This window comes from Octopus bimaculoides, chromosome 8 (assembly GCF_046866305.1).
Source record: "Octopus bimaculoides isolate indiv1 chromosome 8, ASM4686630v1, whole genome shotgun sequence".
Lineage (NCBI taxonomy): Eukaryota > Metazoa > Mollusca > Cephalopoda > Octopoda > Octopodidae > Octopus > Octopus bimaculoides.
Genome location: NC_142935.1, coordinates 63,072,085 through 63,093,191, shown reverse-complemented (window position 1 = coordinate 63,093,191; position 21,107 = coordinate 63,072,085). Strand labels below are relative to the sequence as shown.

Sequence of the window (21,107 nt, the reverse complement as noted above, 5' to 3'; positions counted from 1 at the left end):
TTTTTTTTTTTGGAGGAATGAAATGATTTTTCTTTTATTATTCAAAAGCATAAAGCAACCAGCCAATGAAGGAATGACATTTTCACCACTTTCTTAAACCAGCAACACGTGTGGATTACCAACATTCATAACACATTCATGCATGGAAACGCATGTTTATATGTCACAGTGTGGCACCTTGGGCAAGCGTCTTAAAATATAACCCCAGGCCAAGCTGTATCAACCTTTGCCTTTCTTTTGGATAACACCGCTGGTGTGGAGAGGGGAGGCTGGTATGCATGGGTGACTGCTGGCCTTCCATAAATAACCTTACCCAGATTTGTGCCTCAGAAGGAAAATTTCTAGGTACAATCCCATGGTCAGTCATGACCAAAGGGGGTCTTTACCCTTTACCCTATGTACATATAATGGTGTGAAGAAGGGAGGCTGGTATGTTTGGGTGACTGCTGGTCTTCCACAAACAACCTTGTCTGGACTCGTACCTTGGAATGGAACTTCCTAGGTGCAATTGCATGGTCATTCATGACTGAAGGGGGTCTTATTTGGGCCAGATATGGCCAGTCTAAATGCTGAAAGGTCGACTGAGGGTGGAAAACAACAAAACAAACAAATTGAAGAAAACGGTGTGTCTTACCTAAATTCACCCAGAAACCTCCAGGTTTTAAGATTCTCCATATTGTCTCCACATATGATATGATATTGTGAGCAGTATCAATGAAAAATACTGTAGCAACACAGTCCCAGGAATCTGGAGAGAAAGAACAAAAGAGAAGAGGTCATTGTGTTGTGTGCGTAAGCGTCATCATTCTCGTCATCATTATTGTTTGATGTCCAGGCTTGCATGAGTCACAAGAAATTTGATGAAGCAGATAGATATTCTATGGCCGGGATGCCCTTGCTGTCATTAACCCTCGTCTGTTTCCACGCAAGGTAATATTTCCCGGGAACATTCTTTATTGAAGACTTGAAATGAACAATTCACTCATTAACAACCCTCTTGTGATATGCCAAGACAAGGGTTTACACAAACATACACACACACGACACACATAGATGATGATGATGATGGTGGTGGTGGTGGTAGGTATGTTGAAGTGGTATTACAAATAGTGGCAGTGGTGGTGATGGTGTATGGCCACTGAAAATTACTATGGCAAAGAAAATGGAAATACAAACCAAAAAAATATTATTATTATCATTATTATTATTATTATTATTATTATTATTATTATTATTATTATTATTATTATTGAGTGAGCAAGCAGTGCATGCCATCAAAGTGACACTGGGGTAAAATATACAAAGCCCAATATACCCATCATGACTACCCGTCTGATGAGGGTACACCAGGCACATGCATCACATCCATATGTGCGCGACATGGTGATCTCATATCAAGATAAACAGTGCATGACCTCGCAGGTGGGGGCCCAGTTAGAATTTTCTTCAGGTCGAATAGCCCATCCCGCTCAAAAGGTCCCTGAATAAGGTTTGTTTAAGGATGTTGAGCAAAACACCCATGTTTCCAAAGGTGAATTATTCAAACTCCAAAGAATTCCTCTCAACACATGGCTATGATGTTCCCCCACTACCTCTGCTCATGATCAGAGATGCACATATCGTCAGCCACCAAAGGACATGCTCAACTGGTTAAAGTCAAACAACTGACAAGCAAATCTGTGGTATTAAGCAGAATATTTGCTGTAGCCCATCTTTTATACGAAGAGAAAACAATGTACATGATAACACTTCCAATCAATTAAGATCAGAAGCCATGAGAGCCACTGCCTGGTACTGCATCCGGGCATACTATTATTATTATTATTATTATTATTATTATTATTATTATTATTATTATTATTATTATTATTATTATTATGGTGGTGGTGGTGGTGGCGAGCTGGCAGAATCATTAGCATGGAGGGGAAAATGCTTAGCAGTATTTCACCCGTTGCTACGCTCTAAGTTCAAAGGTTTTGGTGGCCTGAGGCTACAGTGGAAGACACTTGCCCAAGGTGCTATGCAGTAGGACTGAACCTGAAACCATGTGGTTGGGAAGCAAGCTTCTTACCACACCACCACTCCTGCTTAAGGGCGTCTTTGTTAAGACATCACTCCAGAATAAGCAAAAGTAGGAGCTTGTATATGATTGCTTGGCCTGATAGAAATAGCAGTTAAAACTCTCTCAAATCATACATTATCATTTAAAAAGAGAGAGGGAGAGTGAGAGGAAAGTTACACTGGATATTATAGTCCTAGATAGACAATGACTGAAAAGTAGAATAACAAAAAATAATAAAAATGGGATGGCCATAGCTAGAATTCCCTTTGGTCATAAGTGTACTTGATCAGAGCTGAGCTGGAGATATACAAACAACAAAATCACCACCACCAACAACAACAACAACAACGATGATGATAATGGCGGCATTAATCCAAATTCTAAAACAATTTCCCAAAGCCATTCGTTGCCATGCTACTCAACAGACATGCATGGCAGCAACGACAATGAAGCTGTGACATGTCACATTTTAACCAGGAAGCTTTTAAAATGAAATGGATAAATGCTATCCCTTGGGTGAAACAATTCATGACGTAGCAGCTGCTTCTATGCAATGTACAAGAGAACAATGCAATTTGTATCTACACACGAAGTGTAACTTGAAAGACACAATTTTGAAAGCTACTAATGACTTCAGTCTATTTTCTGGATGGTTCTTTGAAATATGGCTTGGACACAAGGGGTGTGAGGTATACACACATCATTAATGGCATGTCCAGCATTTTTATATACACTGGAAGTTTGGGATTTCAGACTCATGAAGTATTGATCCATTCTGTTCTCATTACAAGCAGTACAGTCTTACCCATAATACCTAATATATATTTCACTGTTCGAGTTTGAATATAAACACAATAAATACAGGTGAGTATTGTAGTTCGCTTGAAGCATTGTGTATTGTTTGTAAAGAACAAAAAGTTTTGAATGGTATAACAATGCACTATAATACAAAAAAAATGGACTATATACCTGTTGTAATTTAGTTATCTATAGTCCGATGATATTTAGGAATACGATTCCTTCTTCAGATATTCTTAGATGGAGTCTCTGTGCATGCGTGCGTGCACATGCATGCATGTGTGTACATCTGTAAGCAATCGACTTTTTCTCTCCAAAAAGATGGATTTTTCAACCCAATAGTTACATACTATTATTTTTGACTTCATGAACCAATATTCCAAAAAAGAATTATATGTACAAATACACAAACACACACACACACACACACGAGGGTGGGCTGAAAAGTCCAAAGGCTAATTATGAAGTGAAGCTAAAGGTGTGAAATCTTGCAGGCATTAATATCAACTTTCCTTATTAATAAGAGAATTGTTTCTTTCCAGATCAACTGACGTCTGACTGTTCAAAGAAGATTTCAAAAATAATTAGTAGCCAATTTTCTTGAAAATGGGCAAAATTTGGCATTGTGGTGTTATCAAGTACCTGCCAAAAATGGTAAGCAAGCTACTTACCACACAGCCACTCCTGTGCCTGTGTTGAAATTAAAACTATTTCTTCATAAAAAAGACATTTTGGTCATATAACCCTTTAAGCATTCCGGTAGTGACAAGTGACCGGAACCAAGACCTGTGAAGCCAAGTGAGATCGAAGTCATGGCCGACGCCAGCGTCACATAACTGGCACTCATGCAGGTGGCACGTAAAAAGCACCCACTACACTCCTGGAGTGGTTGGCATGAGGAAGGGCATCCAGCCATAGAAACCATGCCAAATCAGACTGGAACCTGGTGCAGCTATGCAGCTTACCAGTTTTCAGTCAAACCGGTCCAACCCATGCCAGCATGGAAAATGGATGTTATATGATAATGATGATGATGATGATGTAATGCTTATTTATTCATGTTTTGAATAAATCATTCATTATATTATGGCTTCAAAATTTTTAGGGCCAGTGTGAGAGGCTGGATCTGACCAGTTTCAACATAAAACACAGAGAGTACTTTGGCCAGATATGGCTAGTTTAAACGCTAAAAGTGTTAAGGCCACACAAAAACCCGTTATATTCACTTTTCATTAACTTATTAATATTCTCTCCGTTATGAAGGAAGTGTCAAAAAAACTTTTGTTGCATTTCAGCATCTCGATCACTGACACGGTTCCCTCTGGTATTAATTAAAACTTCTGGTAGAAATTAATCAGTAATAAACACTAATTAAGACATTCGATAAGAAATGCTAATAGGACCTTGACACTGGGTGGGGTGGGAAGGTGGCAGGGCCTCTGCAAAGAGAGAGAGAGAGAGAGAGAGAGAGAGTGGGGAGGAGAAATGCCTGCTTAATGAGATAAAAATGCTGAAAATTTTTTTAAAACCTAGAGATTTTGTGTCAGACACACCAAAAGGGGAGAGTGGAGAATGACAGCCAAGACATTTTATGTTGCCGCCGTCGTTGCTATTGTGGTGGTTGTTGTTATAGTGGTGATGGTTGTTGTAGTGGTTGAAGCTGCTATACTGGTGACAGTGATTATTTTTTCACAAGTATATTAAAATGCTACTGTCCTGTGGGAGAGGTGATGGTGGTGGTGGTGGTGGTTACGCTGGGGATGGTGATGATGATGATGATGATATGATCATGGTGGAGGAGGGGGTGTTGGCTGTGCTGACGGAAGGTGGTGCTGAAGAGAAATTCTGTATAAGTGTCTGCATGTGTGGATGTGTGGGTGTGCATGCATGTTTGTGTGGGGTAGGCGGGTGTGCATCAAAATGTGTGCATGTCTGTGTGTGTGTAGAGTGAAACATACACAGGTGTTAGGATTAAGTCTAGTGGGGATAAACAGGTGTGTTAGCAACAAGGTGGAAAGAGAAAATACATGGGATTTTATGGAGTGAAGGTCATCAAAAAGTAGCAAGTAAGAGGGAGAAAGAGAGGAAGAACAGACTAAGAGAGAGAGAGAGAGTGGGTAAGATTGAGAGGGAGAGGATAAGACTAAGAGAGGGAGAAAGAAAGACTAAGAGAGGGAGAGAGAGACTAAGAATGAGACTAAGAATGAGACTAGGAAAAAGAGAGAGATTAAGAGAGAGAGAGAGAGGGGGAGACTAAAAAAGACTGAAGAACAGACTAAGAAAGAGAGGGTAAGATTGAGAAAGGATAAGACTAAGAGAGGGAGAAGGAAAAAGGGAGAGACTAAGAAAGAGAGAGAGACTAAGAAAGAGAGAGAGACTAAGAAAGAGAGAGAGACTAAGAGACAGAGAGAGGGAACGACTAAGAGAGAGTGGGAAGATTAAGAGAAAGAGGGAGGGAAAGACTAAGACAGAGAGAGACCAAGAAACAGAAAGGAAGAAAGAGAGAGAACAAGAGAAAATAAGAGTAAGAGAAAGTGAGTAGGAGAAAGCAAGAAGAAGAGAGCAAGAGAGAGAGAGAAAAGAGTGAGAAAGAGAGAGAGTGCTAACAAGGTTTAGTCGTTTTGACTAATTGTTGAATTCAGATTAAGATGGAATCTTTTGACAAAAAATGCCTTTTTTTTGTCTAATTACCATCATTTACATCATGGCGCCAGAAGAATTGCTGCCAGTTGATGAATCTCGATACAAGATGACTGCATTCTATGTTGTACTAGTTTACAGAGTATTCAGAAATAAGAACCAAACCAGTCCCTCAGAGAAGAGAAACTGTGATAGAGAGAGAAAAAAAGAGAGAGATTGAGAAAAGAATAACACCCTGTCACCTCACTACTTGACTGGTACTTTATTTATGAACTGCTAAGTTATGGGGACATAAACAAACCAACATCGGTTAGCAAGCAACTGTGTGGGGGGGACAAACACAGACACATACATAAATATATACAAACATACATATATATATATGCGAGTAAAAATAAATACAAAAAAGGTGGTTTTTTTGTATGATTGTGTATAGAGGAATATATTATTTTGTTTAAAAGAGTTCCAACACTGTCTGTTTTTTATGTTTTATTTATATTCCTGCAGAACCAATGTGGGGTATAGAATATGGAATATACAATATATAATATAATATACAATATTTTATTTTTATTTATTTATGTGTTGGCTGCGGTCATGCTGGTGCACCACCGATAAAATAAAATAAAATAAAAACGGATGGCACCATGAAAGAAAGTATTGAATGTAGATGAAATATTGAGTGTTCAATATAAAGGATCAAATATATAAATATAAAGGCGACTCGAGTTTCAGGGCTATTTCCCTTCGTCATGGCCGGTATGACAGACTGTATATCATCAACATCGTTTAATGTCCGCTTTCCATGCTAGCATGGGTTGGACGATTTGACTGAGGACTGGTGAAACCGGATGGCAACACCAGGCTCCAATCTGATTTGGCAGAGTTTCTACAGCTGGATGCCCTTCCTAATGCCAACCACTCAGAGAGTGTAGTGGGTATCATCATCATCATCATTTAACGTGCGCTTTCCATGCTAGCATGGGTTGGACGATTTGACTGGGGACTGGCGAACCAGAAGGCTACACCGAACAAAACATATATATATATATATATGTGTGTGTGTGGGTGTGTGTGTGTATATATATATATATATATATATATATATATATATATATATATATATATATATATATATATATATATATATAGATACACGACGGGCTTTCTTTCAGTTTCCGTCTACCAAATCCACTCACAAGGTTTTGGCAACAACAACAACACTAACAGCAACAACAACAACAAGCAGAAACAATAACAAAAAACAAACACCTGAAGAACGAAAGAAAAAGTGGATTGCCGGACCAGGCTGTGTTGTGTTCTTGAGAAAGACACTTTATTTCACATTGCTCCAGTTCACTCAGCTGTAGAAATGAGTTGCAACGTCACAGGTGCCAAGCTGTATCGGCCCCTTTGCCTTTCCCTTGGATAACATCAGTGGCATGGAGAGGGGAGGCCGGTATGCATGGGCAGCTGCTGGTCTTCCATGAACAACCTTGCCCGGACTTGTGTGCCTGGGAGGGTAACTTTCTAGGTGCAATCCCATGGTCAGTCATGACCGAAGGGGTTTTTCCCCTTTACCTTATGTACATATAATGATGCAGAGAAGGGAGGGTGGTATGCATGGGTGACTGCTGGTCTTCCATAATGCAACCTTGCCTGAACTTGTACCTCGGAAGGGAAACCTTCTAGGTGCAATCCCATGGTCATTCATGACCGAAGGGGGTCCTTACCCTTTACGTGTGACAGAATAATCTGAATGCTAAAGAGCTAAAGCAATGCCCGGGCACATCTACAGTCCTATGACTAAAACAAGTAAAATATGTAGGGAAAGTACAATAAGGGATCAAAGTGGGATTGAACCCACTTGTAGAGTGTTCATCACCTCTCTCTGCTACATACATGATATTTTGTTGTTGTCTTTTTTTCTCTTTCTCTACCAAGTCCCAATCGAGTCAATGAAAAAGGTGTTACATGATCACTGAACCAATTAGAAATAGCAACCAAATCTCATTTCAGATCACACCTTACAATTTCGGAGAGGAAGGACACAGAGTGCAGAGTGCCAAGAACAAATTCCACAAGGCATCACATGTGAAGATCTAATGAGACTTTACCAATTCACCGCCTCCTGTATAATAATTAGCTTAGATTAAAACTTAACAAGAACTCACAGAAGAGCTATGATTAATTCAACTACTAAACATATAAATAAAAAATAAAAAATTCAAAAAAAGCTGAGCTGACAACAACAACAACAACAATACTAACAGCAACAACAAGAAGCAGAAACAATAAAAAAAAAAAAACAATTAGATGCAAATGATGCAAAAGAAAGTGCACTTAAATTGCTGTTATTGATTCAGCTAATGCGTACGTTCACCTGCAAAACGCATGAACGTGCGCACATGCAGAGCTGTTGTGCAACATTCCACACTTAAACAGTTCGAGCTTGGCTTTTTCTTACCATCGCGGAGCACCAGAAGGAAGAGAACGCGGAAAGGAAGTGGGTGGAGAAGGGGTGGAGGGTGGAGGGGGGTTTAGGAAGAGGAAGTTGCATGTGGAGTGAATGTGAGCGAGCGGGGTGGGCGAAGCGTGATGAGGAGATGCAGTGGTGGATGGGGGAGTGGGGTTGGGATAGGGGTGGAGGGTAACGTATGAAAGGAAGGCGGCAGGGGAGGGGGAGTATCGTTTCAATAAAGAAACTCTCTCTCTCTCTCTCGCTGGGAGGTCACTGGGGTTTTACAGTTTCTACCAAATGACCGAGAAATAGAGAGAGATTAGTGACTGCTGTGGCAGTTGAGATAAGACAGTTGCATATATACTTATATGCATACATACATACACACACACACATATATATATACATACAAAAGACATACATACATACATACAAATACATTTCATACATACATACAGACATACAGATATACATACATACTTCATACCTACAAGCATACATACATACATATATGCACACACACATACACAGCATATATACTTATATGTATACATACACACACATATATATACATACATACAGAAGACATACATATAAATACATTTCATACATACATATTTCGTATATACAAGCATACATACATACATACATACATACATACATACATATATGCACACACACATACATCATACCTACATACAAAGACACAGACACACATACACACACACATATATATATATATATATATATATATGCATACATACATACATGCTTCATACCTACATACATACACATATATAAACGTAATTCATAAAGACATACATATATACAGACAAACACACAAACATACATATTCCATACATATGAACATACACACACACACATACACACACACACACACACACACACACACATATATATATATATATAACGTGAGAGAGTTAGGGGTTGGGGGTTCATATATATATATATATATATATATATATATATATATAAATATCATCACCACCACCATCACCACAACCATCATGATCACTGCCACCGCAACCACTACCAACATCATCATCAACATCAGCATATATACACACATATATACACACAAACATACACTCACCTACATATATACATATACACAAATACATACAGACGTACATACATACATACATACATGCTTGCATACATACATACATACAATACCTCACATTGATTTTATCTATGTGATGGTATTATAGAAAGGTGAAGGGATATTTTACCATTAGCAACCCCAGCACCACCAGCAAAATACCAGCCTCATTGTAATACCATCGCTGCCGCCACCCTCATGAACCTCAGTACCATTACCCTCACTGTTACCACCACCACCACCACCACTACTATCGGCAATGTAATTTCCATCTCCACAACTGTGTCGTCACCCTCACCATCATTGTCATCACTACTATCATCGTCGTCATCATCACCACCACCACTACCATCACCACCTCCACCATCACCACCACCACCATCATCACCACCACTGTCGCTACCACCACCATCATCACCACCACTGCCGCTACCACCATCATCAGCAGCACCACCACCACCATCACCAGCACTACCATTATCATCACCACCACCAACACCACCAACACCATCACAATCACCATGACCATCATCATCACCACCACCACCACCACTGCCACCATCATCAACACCACCATCACCACCAACACCATCATCATCACCACCACCATCACCACACCACCATCATCATCATCACTACCACCACCACGACCATGATCATCATCATCATCATCATCATCATCATCATCATCATCATCATCACAGCTACTACACCATCACCATCACCATCTTCATCCATATGCTGTGCTACCATATTATTATCTTCAGTGTCATTACCCTTGCCGTCAGCACTATCGTGGCCATCCTCATTATCGCAATCCAAACCACCATTCATGTCACCACCACCATCATCATCATCATCATCATCATCATCATCATCATCATCGCAATCACCATTTTAATCACTGTCGCAACTATAATCATCAGAATCGCAACCAAAATCATTGCCACCAACACCACCACCACCACCATTACCACCATGCCACCGCCACCACCGCCATCAGCACACAACCACTGCCATCACTATTGTTATTACTAACATCATACAGCATCATCATCACATTTGTCCATCATAATCACAAACCACCACTAACACCGCTGCCGCCACCATCATCATCATCATCGTCATCACAATCACTATCAGCACACTTCTACTTTTACTACCACCTCCACCGTCGTTGCAGCCATCACAACCACCGCCACCACAATCATCATCACACTGACCATCACCATCGTCATCAAATGTACATCACTGCATTACCATTCCCGCCACCATCACAACCATCATCATCATCACCCTCATCATTATCACCACAGCCACCACCACCACCACCACCATCATCATCATTATTATTATTATTATCAGCACAGACAATACTTCCTACATCTCCCCCTCCTTCCTGCTATTAAGCATTAAGTTTTCTTGACTAATTACTAAATATAATTAATGTTCAGCATCAGTAAGGTGTCAAGCTGGCAGAATCATTAGCATGCCAGAGTGGCATTTCGTCCGTCTTTATGTTGAGTTCAAGTTCCACCCAAGTCAACTTTGCCTTCCATGCTTTCAGGGTCAGTGAAATAAATACCAGTTGAATACTGGGGTCAGTGTAATCAACCAGCTTGGCATCAGTGTTGTCAAAACTCATTTCTACAGTTGAGAGAACTGGAGCAGCGAGAAATAAAGTGTATTGCTCAAGAACACAAGACACAGCCGAGTCCAGGAATCGAACTCACTACCTCAGAAGTAGAGTAATATTCTTTATTTAAAAGCAGCAGAAATATAACAAAAGCTGTTACTCAGAGTTTCACATTCCTGTTCGTCGGACAGGTTTTGTTAAAATAGAACAGAAATAACGATATAATCAAAACTAGTTAAAGGATACACCTTTAAAAATGGATTTGTTTCATTGGTCTATGAGGAACGGGAACATGAAACTCTGAGTAACAGCTTTTGTTATATTTCTGCTTCTTTTAAATAAAGAATATATATATATATATATATATATATATATATATATATATATATATATATATATATAAAGACCCCCTTCAGTTATGAATGACCATGGGATTGCATCTAGAAAGTTCCCCTCTGAGGCACAAGTCTGGGCAAGGTTATTTATGGAAGACCAGCAGTCACCCATGCATACCAGCCTGTCCTCTCTATACCATTATATGTACATAGGTTAAAGGGTAATGATCTCCTTTGGTCATGAATGACTATAGGATTGCACCTAGAATGTTACCCTCTGAGGAACAACTCTGGGCAAGGTTGTTTGTGGAAAACCAATAGTCACCCATGCAAACCAGCCACCCCTCTCCCTCTCCATGCCACTGAAAGGCAAAGGTTGATACAGCTTGGCACCAGTGATGTCACAACTCATTTCTACAGCTGAGTGAACTGGAGCAACGTGAAATAAAGTGTATTGCTCAAGAGCACAACAAACAACCTGGTCCAGGAATCGAACTCACTGCTTCATGATTGTGAGCCCAGCGCTCTAACCATTAAGTCATGCGCCTTCACTGAGGAATATGAGCTAAGAACCAGAAGGCTCTGCTATCCCTACTATTCCATTAAACAATTTGAAGAATTTAATCCCACATTAGAAGCAGACATCTATTCAAAAGTCTCTCTTCAAGTGGATGTTTATGTCACATGCCATTAAATTTATTCCAATATTCCTCTCACCAAAAATAAATGTAAATATGACAGAGATACTGGAGCCATAGAAAAATCACTTCCTTATATTTTTTGCTGTTGTTGTTGTTGTTGTTGTTGCTGTTTAGGACTGCCTCACACACACAGACACACACACATATATATACACGTGTGCGCAGGAAAATGCTGAAACAGAATATAGCCAGAGATTGGACAAAAGCAAATACTTGCTGCCTGCTGCTGTTGCTGCTTGTGATGATGGTGAAAATGGCGGCGGTGGGGATGACGATGATGACGATGACAACATGCACAATTAAAGACTTTATATATATTTGACAAGTCATATCTCTGCACCTGACACATTTGTGGGCACAGGTAGGAGGTGGAACAATGAGAATCATCTCATCACGAGATACCAGCTATACACATATATATACATGTATATATACACGTGTGTGTGTATATATATATATATAGATAGACATATATATATATATATATATATATACATACATATATATATGTGCATATATGTATATATAAATATACATATATATTTTCTTCACACAAACATGTAACATACACCACACAAAAATATGTGTTCATATTATAAACACAAATATATACATATGTATATATATATATATATATATATATATATATATATATGTATGTATGTATATATATATTATATATTATATATGTATATATATGAATATGTATATTTTTTATGTGTGTGTGCTGGTATATATATATATATATATATATATATATATATATATATATTCTTTGCACAAACATGTAACACACACACCACACAAAAAGATATGTTTGTATTATAAACATAAATATATATGTATATATATATATATATTATATATGTGTATATATGAATGTGTGTGTGTGTGTGTATATATATACACACACACACACACAGCACATGTTTACACACATATTCATATACACATAATTTACCTCATTTCCCTCCTAAATCTGTGTCGAGCCAATAAAAGAAATCACTTCTATTAACTATTCAACCAGCCATGAGTGATGTGCATATGTATGTGTGCATGTACATGTGTGGCTATATGTAATGTATGTTTGTGTGTGTAATAGTGCGTGTGCACGCTAGCATGCGAGTGCAGGCATGGCTGTGTGGTTAAGAAGATAGCTTCCTAATGACATGGCTTTGGGTTCAGTCTCAAAGAAATGAAGGTAGTATGCTTTGCTGGATGTGCAATGTCTGTGTGCATGTATGACAGAGTGTAAGCATCTTCCTTGGTCTACTATATCCACAGGTTCCTTCAACAGTTTTGTTTACACAGCTGTCCTCATTCATACACATCACATGGCCATACCATTCTTCCGTTATCTGATTCATCCAAAGACTAGATGCTGTTATTTCATTTATTTTTACAGTTTTAAGTCTTCGAGTATAAATCTTTCAAAATCAAAATTTCTAGTTGAAGCCGTATCAGTAATTACAATAAAAAAAACATTATTTCCACTTCAAATCATCATCATCATTTAATGTCCACTTTCCATGCTAGCATGGGTTGGATGACTTGACTGGGGACTGGCAAAGCGGATGGCTACACCAGACTCCAATCTGATCTGGCAGAGTTTCTACAGCTGGATGCCCTTCCTAATGCTAACCACTCCGAGAGTGTAGTGGGTGCTTTTTACGTGCCACTGGCATGAGAGCCAGTCCAGCGGTACTGGCAATGGCCACGCTCGAATGGTGTTTTTATGTGCACCAGTACAGGGGTTAGCCAATGTTTTGTTCACATGCCACCAGCACAGGTGCTAGTAAGGCAAAGCCGGGAACGATAGCGCTCAAAAAGTGCTTTTAACATGCCACCGGCACGGGAGCGAGACCGCTGCTCTGGCAGTGATCTTGCATGGATGGTGCTGTTAACGCTCCACTGGCACGGGTGCCAGTCATCAAATTTGGTTCAGTTTCGATCTCAAATGTTGAAGAAAAAAAAACCAAACCATGCACAGTTGAAAATCTCACAGCATTTATAACCGTATTTAGGCAGAAATGGCTTTATCTCATATGATCTCAAAGCTACAAGATTTCAATAATGTAATTGTATATTTTTAGAATATCACCAGGTAGGTGTAAGAGGCCAGATCTGACTGGTTAAACCTTTTAAACTTTAATCCAGCCATATCTGGATAAAATATTCTACCTGCTTTATGTTAAAACTGACCAGCTCCAATCTCTCACACTTACCCTACAATGTCTAGTATATACAAACATATATACAAACACATCACTGAAATCTCAAAGCTATGAGATAAAGTGTGATTGATTCAAAACATTTGTCATCATCATTGTCATCATTTAGAGTCTGCTTTCTATGCTGGTATGGGTTAGATGGTTTGACTGGAACATGTAAGCCAGAGAGCCGCACCAGGTTCCAGTCTGATTTGACAAGGTTTCTACAGCTAGATACCCTGCCTAATACCAAACACTTCAAGAGTATAATGGGTGCTTTTTACATGTCACTGGCACAAGTCCTTTTATGTGCCACCAGTACGGGTGCCAGCTGCACGACACCAGCACTGGCCACGACTATGATTTCACTTGATGGGTCTTCTCAAGCACAGCATATCATCAAAGGTCTTGGTCACTTGTCATTGCCTCCATGAGGCCCAACGTTCAAAGATCATGCTTCATCACCTCGTCCCATATCTTCCTGGGTCTACCTTTTCCACAGGTTCCCTCCACAGTTAGAGGTCAGTGCTTGTTTACACAGCTGTCGTCATTCATACATATCACATGGTCACAGCCCATGTTTCACTGCTGTAGATAGTATAGTTTGACCATCCTCCCAGATGCTTCAATGATTTCATGCAAACATGTCACACATCACGCCCCCCACCCTTGCGTATTCTTAATCTGTTAACATTTGTGGAAACATTTGTTAACCTATATGGAAACAAGTTGTCCAATAGGCTACATGTCTTCTTCCCCTGTTGAATCTTCCTTCAAGTGACTGCCATAAGACCAATTGACAATGAAATTTGAATGCTAAAAGGCTAAACATAACACAATAGAATATTGGGGCTGCACAGGGCCAGTTTAAATGTTTTAGGGTTAAAGAACAAACAGTTACTTACTTGGTTCCGTATATACTTCTAAAAAGTCACCAGCAGCCATGGAAAAATTGGAATTGGCTGGGAGATCAGCAGGATTCACATCAGGAAAGCTGACCGGTTCAATCTGGTCAGCTGAAGTTTTGTTGTTAATCCACTGGTGGATCCATGGATAAAGTTTATGCGCATTGGCTTCCCGACATCTGGAGAGAGAGAGAAAGGGAGAGACATAGAAAACGGTAAATATAAAATGTGGGGATAATAACAATAACTGTTTGTAATTTTAGGCTGGCAATTTTTAGGGATTTAAAAATTAATTGAGCTCAATACTTGACTGTTACTTTGTTTTATTGATCCCGAAAATATGAAAGAAAAGTTGACCTCAGCAGGATTTGAAACCAGAACATAAAGAGTCAGAACAAACACTACAAGGTATTTTGTTCAATGCTCTACTGATTCCACCAACCCAGTTCCCTAACAATTATCATCATCATCATCATCATCGTCATTTAACATCTGCTTTCCATGTTGACATGGGGTGGACGGTTTGACTGAGGGCTGAGGATGAGGAGAGCTGTGTGAAAAAGTGCCACAGCCTAGCAGTTGAGGGTACCTGTGGAAGAGGTAGACCCAGGAAGACCTGGGATGAGGTGGTGAAGCACAACCTTCGAACATTAGGCCTCACCGAGGCAATGACTAGTGACCAAGACCTTTAGAAATATGCCATGTGTGAGAAGACCCAGCAAGACAAGTGAGACCATAACCCGTGGCCTTTACCAGAGGTGTAGCCAGCCCACTTATGCATACCTTTCGTTCTTTGGACACAAAATCCTGCTTGCGAAGTGTAATCGAAATCAAAATCAAAATCGAATCAAATTCGATGACTGGCACCCATGCCAACCTTCCTTCATTGGACACTGAACTCTGCTTGCGAAGACTGGATGGGGCAAGTGAAATAGAAACTGAACCAAATTCAATGACTGGAACTTGTGCCAGTGGAGCGCTAACAGCACCAACCGAGTGGGATCACTGCAAGATCAGCGGTCTGGCTTCCATGCCGGTGGCACGCAAAAAGCACCATTTGAACATGATCATTACCAGCGTCGCCTTACTGGCCCTTATGCTGGTGGCATGTGAACAAAACATTCGAGCGAGGTCGTTGCCAGCACCACTGGACTGAAATCCTGTACAGGTGGTACGTAAAAAACACCATTTGAGCGCGGCTGTTACCAGTACCGCCAGACTGGCCCTCATGCCGGTGGCACGTAAGAGCACCCACTACACTCTCGGAGTGGTTGGTGTTAGGAAGGGCATCCAGCTGTAGAAACTCTGCTAGATCAGATTGGAGCCTGGTGCAGTCATCTGGTTCGCCAGTCCTCAGTCAAATCGTCCAACCCATGCTAGCATGGAAAGCGGACATTAAACGATGATGATGACGATCATTATTATTAAAGATAATGATAATAAAGTGGCCAGCAAGCTTAACCAACATAGATAAATATACATAAAAATTTAGGGTGTAGTGTATATATCTAGAAAAAAATAGTTATTTGAAGTAAGCTCATCTGATGATCCTAAGTGTTTGACACTAAAGGTGAAATCAATTGATACTGAGATAACTGTACTTTTCTTTGTGTTTTTGCAAAGGTAAGAGCTATTTTTTTCTTATATCCGCTACATTAACTGTGCATGTTTTGTTTATAGTCAGAAACATGTAGCTTTGGAGAGTTGACTCTTCTTTCTAGCATAGCTGGTAGATATTTTTTATACCCTAAATTTTCGTGTATGTATATATATATATATATAGTTCAAATTTATAGAAAACAAAAGATGAAGACAGGTGTAGGAACAACAAGCAGGTGTAACACTCAGGAAGAATGGAAAAGTCTTTATGTTTCAACCCTACTCTCTTTGACAGAAAAGATTAAGAGGGAAAAAAAGGTGAATGGAAAAAAATGTGTAGATATTAATGGTTCAACATTATGAAATAGCCAATGTGTGTGTGTGTGTGTGTGTGTGTGTGTGTGTGTTCTTCACCACTGCTTGACAACTAGTGTTGGTGTGTTTACATCCCCATAGCATAACGATTGGGTAAAAAGAAACCTATAGAATAAGTGCCAGGCTTAACAAAATTAAGTACTGGGGAGGGATTCATTCGACTAAAAGTTCTTAAAGGTGGTGCCACAGCATGGCCGCAATTTCACAACTGAAACAAATAAAAGATAAAAATAAAAGATGAGTTAGCTCCCTTCGTATTTCACCTTTTTTTTTGTTTGTTTGTGTTTTTTTTCCTGTTTTCCGTTGTGAATTCTACGACGATAATTCTATTATTTCCTTTAATTTAGAAGATCCCCGCTCGTCCATTAGAGTGACGAAGACCATCAAGTCATCCTTAAGAAGGACTTATATCTTGCGCGATGACTTAGTTTAAAGTGAAGACGACTTGCGCACGGCCAACTTCATTCTCCCGACGGTGACCACTTTCATTCCGGTGGTAAGACCAAATCAAGATGACTAGCAATGACTAGCAATATAGACAGATACAATGGATCACAAACCAAGACTACTTACCGAAAATCCTCGAGTATAATCCGCATTTTTTCCCCAAAATTTAAAGGTTAAAATCCCTAGTGCGTACTAATATACGAGGTTAAAAATGAAAAATATTTTCTAAGCAAAATTTTAAAAGTGATAAATATGTAAAGGCAATTTACTTAATATTTATTTTTCACTGACGTTATTATTGTTATTTCTTTATTTTCTGCACACAAAGTGCACAAAAAAGCTACACGTTTGCATTATGTTATATATACATTAATAATAAACGACGGTACTGTAAATATGTTTACAAACCAAGGACGTTATATACACATCCTTGACTCAAGTTAGAGAAGGGGTGCGTATTATACACATGGTTTAGGTTTTTCAGAGGAACAGCCCCCTAAAAATCTCCTGCGTATTATACTCAAGGGCGGACTATACTCGGTGATTTACGGTATTTGCTTCATTTTGCTCTCTACTAAATTCACTAACAAAGTATTGATCAGCCCGACGGTATATTGCCCAAGATACTGCGCATTGGAACTGAACACGAAACCATGTAGCTACATGGTTGCAATGCGGGTTTCTTAAGCACACAGACATAAAACAGAATGTAGCATTAAATGCACGGTAAAACTAACAAATGTCACGATATTCAACCCGCAGTGTCAAACTTTTAATTTTTTTTTTTTTCTGGCATAGGGTGTCAACATTTCTACGCAATTGTTTCCTACTCCCAAGTTAATCGCAACCGAACAAACCTATTATTAATGATATTCCAGCCAGATCCATCAAGTCCCTTTAAAAGTATACAGGAATAACATGGTTTTTCCCCGTTTCCAGAACAATAGGGTGTGATTTGGAGAAAGATTTCGCTGACATTTTTAACACATCAAACAAGAAAATACAGGCCCCTCTCTGCATAGATTAAGATGAGTTGTTTCCCTTGCATCAATCTGAAGAGTTATCTCCCTTGTCAAGTTTGCATGGTCTTTAACGAGAAGCAACATGGTTCTACACAAGATCCGAGATTGTAATTAAATTCCTGTGGCAATATGGTGTCCTTCGACCAGATATTCAACTCATTTTCTTTCACTTCTCTGTGTAATACAACAGATATTTATTTTTGGGACAGGTATATGATGATGATGTGACTTGTTTAACCGTACGTCAGAGCTGATGAAGTACGTTTTATGATGGTGTTCCATCCCATCTTTGTTTTTTCTTTGTTCGTTTAGACTAGGGGTCCCCAATATCGACTCCAGGGGTGCGATGGAACTATTCGAGGGGTCGGTAAATGCACATCTACTTTATTATTATTATTATTTATTTATTTATTTTTGTACATGCCTTGGGGTGGATGAGGGATCAAGGATTCCATGAAGGGGTTGACGGTCTAAAAGACTTAGGGATCCCTGGTTTAGACGCAACATATTCAATAGCCTTCTCTTTTTTCTTTTTTCTAATGGTAGAGGGTGCAAACGTGGCTGTGTGGTAAGACGTTTGTTTTCCAACCATATGGATCTGGGTTCAGACCTACTGCATGGCACTTTAGACAAATGGCTTCTGCAATAGCCATGGACCAACAGAAGCCTTGTGAGTGCGTTCGGTAGTTGGAAATCGAAAGATAACCACCGATGTGTATGTGTGTGTGTACATGTGTGTATGTATGCAGACATATATACATGTACGTATGTCCGTGTGTGTGTGTGTAAATGAGTCTCCTTGTCTTAATATCATGTGATGGTCGTAAACGAGTGTCACCATCATACAATCAGTGTCGTCCATTTCCAATATTCTGTAACAACATTATCAAAGCAGTGACTAACAAGAAAGCCAGATGCATTTTGGCCCACATTGGGTCTTGTCAATGATGTAAACTCAATCATAAGCATACTTAGGCAAGATTTGTCATTTCTAACGCCACGCATCCTTTTCCAAGTAAGTTTTGTCTTAATAATTACGATGCGCACTCTTATTCTATCTCTTTTCTGTCTATCTATCTCCCCCTCTCGTTCTTCTTCCTGTCTGTTTTTCTCTCCCACCCTTTCCCTATTCTTCTCCTCTCCCCTTCACCGTTCCCTCTCCCTCTCTTCCTCCTTGACTCTCTCGTTGATCACATGTGACTAACGGTCACTCTCTCCTTCTTCCACTTTCTTCCTAAAGACAAGACGTGTTTTTATCTGTCTCTTCTCAAAGCTTATTTTTCCAACATTCACCACTTCACGTCGTCTTGGCTTAACAGCCCTCACCGTTTGTTTTTACTGTTTTGTTCTCACTGTCCAATTGTTGTTACCACTTTAACCCTCTGCGAAAAATCCCAAATTTTATTTAATTTGCTTTGTGGGAAGGACTGTTTTAGCGAAGTCGTGTCTTGTCCTTGCCTTTGAAATGCGGAGTAGATAAAACGGGAAAACTGATGCAGGGAATGTTCTTTATGTTTCCTGTCTCATTTCTCTGTTTGTTTGTTTTTTCGTTGTTCGAAAAAAAGTTCGTTTTCTATGTTTTTGTTTTTTATGTTCTTGTTTCTCATTCTGTCCACATTTTTTGATGTCCTGTCCCCATATATGCATGTATATATACATATAGGTGGAGATGGAGTATATGTAATCTGGGTATACCCCCACTTTTAAATTTTGTTTTTTTTACGGAATCCTATGTTTCAGACCATGGAGAATCCAATTCTGGAAAAAAATTTTCAAAAATCTCAATTTCAAAATTTCGATCCCTCCCCCCGGTTTTTATATAGATCCACAGGGTAAACCTAACCCTAACCCTGACCCTGACCCTAACCCTAACCCTAAACCTAACCCTAACACTAGTTTTGTGAGATCTGGCTGTTATTTCTAGCATGTAAATAGCCTGCTTGGTGAAATTTTTCAAAAATTTTTTTTTCAGAATCGGAATCTCCATAGCCTAAAACGTGGGATTCCGTAAAAAAAATTAATAAATAAGGGGGGGAAAAGGTTCAGATTACATATAGTCCATCTCTACCTACATATATATGTAGGTATGTACGTATGTGTATGTATATACGCATATATTTATATATTATTTATATTATTATTAACGAAGGCTAGCCACTGGATTTGGTTAAAAAGAGACGATGAGCGATGGCTAGAGAAATATTGAGCTTTGTTTTAATAATCAGTTAATCTAGCAAGCGGGGCCTCATATCAGTGAGGGGGGCCGGTGCGCATTGATGCCGTCGAGAGGTAGGCCCCGAAACGGCGCGCATTCTCTCCTGATGGCATAATTACAGGGTTTTACCCTCCAGACTTTGGGAGGTCATAACTTTCAGAAAAATGAATATTTTTTAATGAAATTTTCTATGCATATAGTATTTACTATGTAGAATCCGAATATACAAATTTTCGGTGAAAGTGTTTTGGAATGGGGGTGGGGGACAATTTTCGGAAATTCCAACAGAGTCCACTTAAATTCTTCTTAACTTCCAGGAAAATTAATATTTTTTCGTGAAATTTTCTACAAATATTCCTTGATGTATGTACATTTCGAGCATGTAGGAATTTTGAAGGAAACAACTGCAGGTTATTTTTGAGAAGCGTTCCCCACTCGGTGGTGTTTCGGAGCAAGTCGTCCATATTTGTTTCATTTTTCTCTATTATGTGCGTATGTGCATCCGTAGATTTCTAGACAGTGAAGAGAAGCCGTCATAAGAAAACTTTCGTTAAAAATAACATGCACACGATTTTTTT

At 39.3% G+C, this 21,107-nt stretch overlaps 1 protein-coding gene across 2 annotated transcripts in view; it reads right to left on the bottom strand.

Annotated features, from left to right (window-relative positions):
• LOC106876185 (protein-L-histidine N-pros-methyltransferase CARNMT1-like) overlaps positions 1-21,107 on the bottom strand; it is a 182,716-nt gene that overhangs the window by 85,493 nt on the left and 76,116 nt on the right. For both annotated transcript variants that reach the window (XM_089356628.1, XM_089356630.1), the window contains exons 5-6: positions 14,872-15,050; positions 635-748 (exon numbers count right to left, since the gene is read on the bottom strand). In XM_089356628.1, coding sequence (XP_089212754.1) covers positions 635-748; positions 14,872-15,050 — 293 coding nt within the window. The remainder of the gene's footprint in view (positions 1-634; positions 749-14,871; positions 15,051-21,107) is intronic.